General features: G+C 55.1%; 1 protein-coding gene across 1 annotated transcript; it reads left to right on the top strand.

The window, feature by feature from the left end:
• Positions 1 to 2,704: 2,704 nt before the first annotated feature.
• NKX2-5 (NK2 homeobox 5) lies at positions 2,705 to 5,039 on the top strand. Its single transcript, XM_061457227.1, has 2 exons — positions 2,705 to 3,289; positions 3,932 to 5,039. The coding sequence occupies exons 1-2, from the start codon at positions 3,007 to 3,009 to the stop codon at positions 4,537 to 4,539; spliced, it is 891 nt and encodes a 296-aa protein (XP_061313211.1). The 5' UTR covers positions 2,705 to 3,006; the 3' UTR covers positions 4,540 to 5,039.
• Positions 5,040 to 8,486: the final 3,447 nt, after the last annotated feature.

Below are 8,486 nucleotides of genomic sequence, written 5' to 3'. Positions count from 1 at the left end.
GGAGGCGGGGGCCAGGGCACCCCACGCTTTCTCCTTGCAGCCAGAAAAAGCAGCGGCTTTGCTCATCCCGTCTCTCCCGCGAACTCCCGAGGGGCCTGGGTCCAGGGTGGATTGGAGAAGGTGCTTCAGGGCGCTCCTCCGGGGTCCCTGACTCCATATACTCCTTCTCCCGTGTTATTTAAACGCGATTATGATTTCTCATCCATGGACCGGCCATTAAAATATGATCCAAAGAGGGCACAGTCGGGGGAGACCGCGTGGGGGCTTCCCTCGCCCCTGCCCGTGGGTTCAGGGAACTGGAACCCTTTTCCTGAACCGGTCCCTTATGTCCCCTCTGCTCAGCTGCCCTCGGCCAAGACGTCGTTTGCAGTCGGAGCCTGCCTTCAGCGAGCTGCGGGGAGCACCGGGAAAGGGAGAAAACCGGGGAGGAGGGGAACGGGTGCCGAGCCCCGACCCGGAAAGTCCGTGAGCTGCTGTATGTCAGTAACATCAATCAACCGGACACAGAGCAGACCTGGACTCTCTTTTCAGAGTGTTTGCTTTTTCACCAATTATTGCGGCCCTGCAGCTCTTTTTGTTGATACAGTAGTTCTAAAAAGTGCTAATGTTCATTTATCAGGGGGCCGAACCCGGGACTCCCACTAGTTGTGATTCTTCCAAAAATATAAACACGAAGAGAAGGGCTAAGGCTAAAGCCCCCATTTGTTTCTAAACCGCAGTATTAAAAGTGATGCATTGTTGAAGATAAAGCGGAGATAACGCTGTCTGTCTCCAATGAATGTCTCCCCGACGCATTAATGACATTCCAAATGATAGCTCTGGCTTATCGTTCAATTAATCACTTCCACCCTCTACAGCCGGGCCCACATCGATCGGGAGCCGCCGTGTGATTGGGGGTCTGGAGGAAGCCCGTCAGCCCTCGATTAATGGCAGTTTGTGGCCAGCAGCTCCCGTCCCGCTGGAGGCAGAGCCCGCCGCCGGGACCGCGCTCCGGGGCAGGTACCGGGATCCCCACCGGGCGGGGGCCGCTTTCCCCTCTGGGCTCGCTGTGCACTGCCTTGTGGGCTCCGGACCCGACCCGAGAAGGGCGGTTTGGGCCCAGGATGGAGGACGGGAGCGCTGGAACCTGTTTGAAACTTGCCGAGGGAGGTGGATGCCACGGATTATTGGGGGGGGGGGGGGGGGGGGAACGGGGGGAGGAACACACAACACAATGGGATTGCTTCGATATTTTAGTATTTATCTAACCTATTCCTATTAGATTGTAATAAAAAAAGAGGAAACGCCATTAGAAAGACCCCCGGGGGATGCAGACTGCAAGGGGTGCCGCTGACACCAGGCAAAGTCCTGCCACAGACCCCTCTCCTGAGCCAGGCGACTAAGATCGCCTCCGCCTTCCCCGGACACTTCACCCCTTCTCCTGCAATGGAGGAAAACCCCGGTTTCCCAGGGAATTCTGCAGGAAGCACAGCCGCGAAGAACGAGACGGCCTCTTGGCCGCTCCTCATTAAATAACAATATTTCAGGCCTCCCAGTACCCAATAATCGCTCCAACTGTCACTGCAAGGTCCGGTTCTCCAGGAAACCGCGCACAGGACATCCTAGGACGGCTGCAGCCAGAGGCTGCGAGCTCTGGGGCTGTTGCTGCACCGGCCGGCGGTCTCCGGGGAGCGGGAGAAAGCCACAGCATCGCCCCTCAGAATATCCTGCACTGAATCGCCCAAACAAGAGCCCGAGTCACAAAGGGAGAAGTGGGGAGGGGAGCAGTAGCAGGTACCATCAGGAAGGAGCAGCCCAGAGAGGGCAGGTGCCGCCTTTTCTCTCTCCTCGGAGGGTTTCTTCCGTCTGCCGGGGGAGGAGGAACTCGAGCAGGGCACTGCCGAGGGACCCCGCAACTCACCGCAATGTCGCGGGGCTCCTCCACTCGGGTCCCGGCCCTCAGCTGCACCGGGGCTCGGAGGGGACGAGCCGGTCCCTCGCCTCCCGGGGCCGGGCAGTGGAGCGCTGGAGGAGATTGATTTTATATGCTTATATTGCTCCTCGCCCCTAGAAGCCAGAAAGCACTGTAACGCCCCTTCTTAACCTGAGACTTTGTCGCTAACGTTTATGTTAGCGACTACAAATGCGTTAAGTCACTGAGGTCCCACTTCTGCCCGGGGATCCTGCGGGACACGGCCGCTCTAGGACTCACCCCCGCTCCCGGCAGCAGCTCAGCGGCCGGTTGCTTTGACTTGCTCTCCAGGACCCCTGTATATTTTACACCGCCTCCAAACCGCGGTTTTACGTTTTCTTCCCCAGACAGTGCTGGGGGTTTGTTTGAAAGGTTCACGGGGGGAGGGAACCCCCCCCTATTTAGGGGCTCTCTCCTATCAGCCAGAATTTGCAGGCACTGCTTCAGAATATCTATATAAACCGTAAGCACGCTCCACACAGCAGTGAACTCCCGTTTTCTAGTTCCTGCGATCGGATATTGTAGAACAGTAAAATCGAAACCTCCATTCCCTCGCTTAAAAAAAATGAAATCAGCACATATTTGGTTGATGGTTTCCTCCCGGCCTGTTTATTTAATCTGACTGTATGATAGATGGCATCAGATAGTGGCTTTGTACACATTAGGCCATTCTGGATTCCTCTTTTTTTTTTTTTTTAATGGATCAACAAACTCAGCCGGGAAAAGCTGGATAAATACAGTGCCGCCCCTTTAAATGAGTGGAGATGTTTTTGAGATGTATTACTATATTAGGTGACATGTAACTTTGCATCTCTCATACCATCACTGCAATGTTGGCCAATAGAAAGCTAAAGTCACCCAAAAACTGCCTAGTCCCTCCTTCCCTTCCCTTATGGTCTGGTCCTACCTGCCTCCAGTGCACAAATCAAGGCTATTCGCTGGAATGCTATGTGCCCCCTCCGTGAGCCCACGCTCCACCACTGCTCCAGGTTGGCTGCTTCTCAACTCCCTTTCCATGACCCTGAGCTCCCGCCGCTGCCCTGCTTTCCTCCACAATGTTTCCTAGCCCTGTGACAACGACGCCCTTCTCGGTCAAGGATATTTTGAACCTGGAACAGCATCAGAGCGGCCTGGCCTCCATGGAGCTCTCCTCGCTGGCCTCCCCATCCTGCATGCTGGCCACCTTCAAGCAAGAGGCGTTCGGCGCCGAACCCCCGACCCTACCCGGCCCGCGAGAGGAGCTGCCCGAAGCAGCCAAAACCACCTTCCCCGGTTCCTACTACGTTAAGAGCTACGTGGAGATGGACTCAGCCAAGGAGGCCAAGGCGGACAAGAAAGGTAAAGAACATCGGTGCTGGCCGAGCTGAGAAAGAGGGAGGAGGGGGGGAAGGGGATCCCCAGCCTGGAGCTCCCGGGGACAGAGCATCTTCCTCCCCCCCGCAGGCCCGTGGTGCAGCAGCGGGCAGAGCCACCGCGGGCAGCGTCCCCTGACCGGGCCCGGAGGCCCCTGCCGTGGTCCCCGACCACGGCTGTGGCTGGGGTCCCTGCCATGCCGGCTGCCCGACGGGCCGGGCAAGGCTGCAGGATGATAAGTGAGGCCTCGAGTCCAGAAATTAGGCGACAAATCTATTTCCTAATTCGCTCTGCTGACTACGCCCGTGGGTCAGGGTGGGATTCAGTACAAAGACCAACCGCGATAAACCCAGGCTGCGGCAGAAGCAATTGCAACTAAAATCAGTGCAACGAGCATCCTTTTCAAACGCAAAGACCGACGGAAAACTGCTAAAGAGATACTTAAAGAGTGCGGCAGGGCCGGTGGCCGCGGCGGCCTGCGGGGCCGAGACACAGTGAGGCCGGCAATTGCTGGGAAAGAGCCGGGGCTCAGTCGTGGTGTAGGCTGTTTACTGAATGTTGCTTTATGTTTTTTCTGCGCATTTCCCCCCCTTCTCCTTTTTCCTTTGCCCGTTTATTGTCCTGCAGAACTGTGTTCCCTGCACAAGAGCCTGGAGCAGGAGAAGAGAGACCTGGAAGATCCCGAGCGCCCCAGACAGAGGAAAAGGAGGAAACCTCGCGTCCTCTTTTCTCAAGCCCAAGTCTACGAACTGGAGAGAAGGTTCAAGCAGCAGAAATACCTCTCGGCTCCCGAGAGAGACCATCTAGCGAACGTCCTAAAGCTCACCTCCACCCAGGTGAAAATTTGGTTCCAGAATCGAAGGTATAAATGCAAAAGGCAGAGACAGGATCAGACCCTCGAAATGGTGGGCATCCCTCCCCCCCGGCGGATAGCGGTGCCGGTGCTGGTCCGCGATGGGAAGCCCTGCCTGGGGGAGTCTTCTCCCTACAGTTCGCCGTACAATGTCAGCATTAACCCCTATAGCTACAACGCCTACCCCGCGTACACCAACTACAACAGCCCCGCCTGCAACGCCAACTACAACTGCAACTACCCGTCCATGCAGACCATGCAGCCCTCGGCAGCCGGCAACAACTTCATGAACTTCAGCGTAGGGGACTTGAATTCCGTGCAGACACCCATCCCGCAGGGAAACGCGGGGATCTCCACGTTACACGGAATCCGAGCCTGGTAGAGCCGCCCCTGCCCCGCTCCCCTCCGTGGACCACGGCCACCGGCGAGACCCCGGCGCCGGTGATGAAGGGGCCCCGGCCGCGCCTGCGAGCCGGTCTCGGGACATATCCAGGCTACGGGGGGGTGAGGACAGTTCAATGCAGCATCCCGGCGGAGGTCACTAGCCTGGCGGCCATTTCCACAGGGAGGGGGTCTCCAGTATTTCGTGCGACGGCTGCGCTGCCGGCGGGAGCAGAGCGGGGAGCCTCCCGCAGCTCCCGGATCCCCCTTCCACCAGCTATCCCCGGTAATTCCCCTCCTTCCTTCCTCTAAAGCAGCCGGGCATTTCGCTTGACTTGATCCCAACAGCAGCTACCCAAGCCCTGCAACTTTTATAAATTTTTACTCTATATTAATTATTATCGAGATCCACATTTAATTTTTGCACTTCCAGTCCTGTCCCCGGTGTCTGGCCAGTTCAGCATCCCGCCAAGCCCCCAGGTCTCCGCTCGCGGGACCTCTCACGCCAAAGCCGACATCGGCCTCGCCCCGGTACCGGGCCGGGAGAGGGGCCTGCGGCGGCTCCAGTCAGCGCTCGGGGGAGGACAGACCCCCCTACACACACCCCGGCCGAGAATACAGACATTGCGACCTGCCAGGTCCCCGTAGGGTTATGCACTAAACCGTTAGTATTGAAATGCACTGTCCGCCCCTTGCCCCTCCGCCCGTTCATACGTGTTTCCCTTTGCTGTACTAGCTGATGGAGATCAGCGAGTTGTCATTAAAGAGAGTGGCTTAACCTTACGCGTCCCTGGCGTTCCTTGCACGGCCCGGTCCACCCGGTCCTCCCCAGCATCCCCCGGCTTACGACCGCCCTTCCCGGGGGCTCTCACCTGTCCGCTCCGGGCCCCTCGGCCTGCCGGTCCCCCCCCCCCGCTTTGCGTAGCCCTCCCGTAATTTCAAACAATTCGCTTTCTGAAGCCTGCAAACGCTGCTTGTATTTTAACGCATTAAAAAAAAAAAAAATATATATATATATATATATATATATACACACACAATTTAAAGCCGCTTTTTGAGCTCACAGCCCGGGCAGCCCTGCAATGCCCTGGGCCGTGGCCCGGTCGCTCCGAGTCCCCGGGAGCGAGAGGCTGGTTTCTTCCCCGCACAGAAGAGCGATGCAAGGGAGGACCAAAACACCCCCTCCCCAGCCGAGGGGATAGGGCTCTGCTGGAGGGGAGCCGCGCACAGTCCATCTGCGGGAGGTTGCTACAGCCCCTCCGCACTGTGTGCCTACCAGGGAGACGAGAAAGGACCCCCCCGCCTGCCCCGGCAGCCAGCGGGGCTCCCGCTGCCCGGCTCCCAGCCTCTCCTCGGCCTCAGCCCCAGCCTCCCGGCCGCTTTTACAGGAGTCGCTATCAAATGTCAATTATTGGGAGTGAGAAACAACAAACATTGTAATTCAGCGCAGTCAAAACATCCTTTCAGTGTCTGAGATTGTCCGGCCCAGTGACAAGGCGATTAAGGGAACCTGCAACCTCTCCTGATTCGGCCATATCGGTCCCATCAGTAAACAGGGATGGAGACAGGGTGGCTGTGGCCCTGGGACATAGGATGAAAGGTTGCGGGTGAATGGAAGCTGCTTGCAGCCTCTATCCCTCCTTCCCAAGGGGACCAACCTCACACACACCCCAAGGTAGGATTGCACAGATAAGGGGCTCCAACCTCCTTCCTATCCCTGCAAATGGAAGAGGACCCCTTGGGTGCTGCTCACAAAGCCCCTAATGCAGGGTGGGGCATGGAAGGACGCAGAGACTTCAGCAGATGTTAGAGAGACAGCAGGTTAGCCAGAAAATACTCTGCTCTAAGAGGGTCTGAGAGACCCACACAAAGATTACAGGAGAGGGCAGGTAAAAGATGGGTTTAAACTCTGCCACTGTTGGATGCAGTTTGGTGCTTTAGTTGGCCTGATCTATACAATGGGCACAGTGCTGCCACACTGCTCCGTGACACTGGTGTCACAGGGAGCTGGATACTGGCACTGCAGAGTTTGGCATGGTCACAGGGAGCCCTGAACAGGCAGAACAGTCCTGAGTTAACATGAGGGAAAGCATTAAAATTAGCTAAAACTTGAACCACTACTTGTAGAAACTGGCTCTGACTAGGGCTCTTTATTAGGTGGTCTACCAAGATGGTCTGCACTGAGAGATCAGGAAAAGCCACAGGATGAAGTAACTCCACACATCAACATAGCACCCCTCTCCACATACTCAAAACATCCTTTCCCTTCCTCAGATCCCTTAACTTCTTCAGATCTGTTTATTTTCCTCCTATATCTCAGAGCTACAGCTATCAAGGAATCCAGATGTCCAGTGGGATTCAACCTGCTGCTGTTGCTTTCCAGAGGCTGTTCTGGGCACCAGCTTTGGGTCCAAACCCCAGGACTGCACTGTGCTCATTCTCAATAGGAGTAGATGTACTACAGCCCACACTGCTGCTCTCATGTTCCCCTCCTCCCCACACTTCACCATTCCTGTGGGAATTGCATCACGAGCAGATGCATGACAGGATAAGACAGCGGCTTGGAACAGCAGCTGGAGCCCTGGAGCCAGTTCAGAAAGCGATTTGGACAGAGGACACAACCGCAGCTGGCTGAGGCTGAGCAGTACCACAGCCCAGCTCTGGCAGAGGCTCCAGCAGCCCAGAGCCAGGCAGGGCCTTTAAACCTTTCATTAGCTGGATTAAGGGGAAGTGCAAGAGCATGTACAGGAATTAACCCCCAGCACATTAATTTTGGCCAAGGGGGGCTCGCATGCACAGACACCCCATTGTTACAAGTCCTCCCTTCTGCAGCCCCACAGAAAGAACAGCCTCTGCAGCCAGCACAGCCACAGGGTCAGGTGGCGGTAAAAGGTCTTCCTGGGACTTCTGACAGCACCCAGGCTGTTGGCACACACCACGGCACGCTGATGTGCTGTCCTGCGCCCAGTCTTCTCCAAGGAACAATTCAACGCGACAACCCTGACACAGTTCTCTGCCTGAGCCCAAAGTGTTTCACATCTACAGGGCAATATGAAAAGCCTTGTGCTTGGGAAGCAGCATTCTGGAGGAAAATACAGCATACAGGCACTTCCGCAAGGCAACCTGAAATCAGACATCCTCTCAGTGTTCGGGGGCATGCTAAGGAGTGTAGGAAAGACTTCCTAATAAGATTTGATCTCAGTTGGCTTGGTTTGGATTATGCAGCTTGGTATTGGTATCATTTCTCTGTGTCAGACCAGCCTTTAGAAGAAGTCAGTGCTCCGACTCCACCTACAGGTAACAGGGCAAGTGCAGCTCAGCACCGCTTGTACTTGAGACACACTGCACATGGTAGGGTTATACAGACTTCTTGGAATTCACACAATTTGTACAGGAATAAGTTGTCAGCTGTAAGGGACTGATACCAAATCCCTCGCCTTTAGCAGCGTTGTAGGAACTGAAGTAATTGTTTTTCCCAAATAACACCCCTGCAATTCCTAAAGTGCATCTGTGGCCAGAATTTTATTTCTTAATTCAAGGAATTTTCACATAGAAAGTTATTCTCTGGAATCAGAAAACAAGGAGATACGGTCCTGGAAGGAATTAGCTAAATGTTTCAACGTTCTCGAGAAGCCCAGCAGGAAAACAAGAGATCAACAGCTCTCTCTCCCTAATTCATCTCACTGGCAACAGTTTAGATCAGTATCAGCAGTAAGTGATTTCTTGTTAATAGGGATTATTAAGAAGAATCAACACCTTTAAAATGTTACTCCACGTTGTCTTCGAAATGAGAAAGGGATGGGCTTTCAGCCTGGAGTCCGATTTTTCATTCCTGGGTGGTTAGATCTCGACTACAACACAAACTTAATGCTACATTTTAGTGCAAAAAGAGAGGGAAGTCGAGGTTTCCCCTAAGAAAAGATCAGGCTCTGGCAATACATTTGTGAA

Source organism: Pezoporus flaviventris, unplaced genomic scaffold (genome assembly GCF_033815535.1).
Source record: "Pezoporus flaviventris isolate CSIRO_AGI_PZ_B2104156 unplaced genomic scaffold, CSIRO_AGI_Pfla_v1 ptg000023l, whole genome shotgun sequence".
In the NCBI taxonomy this organism is placed as follows: domain Eukaryota; kingdom Metazoa; phylum Chordata; class Aves; order Psittaciformes; family Psittacidae; genus Pezoporus; species Pezoporus flaviventris.
The sequence above is the reverse complement of the archived record's forward strand: the minus strand, read 5'-3'. Positions and strand labels throughout refer to the sequence as shown.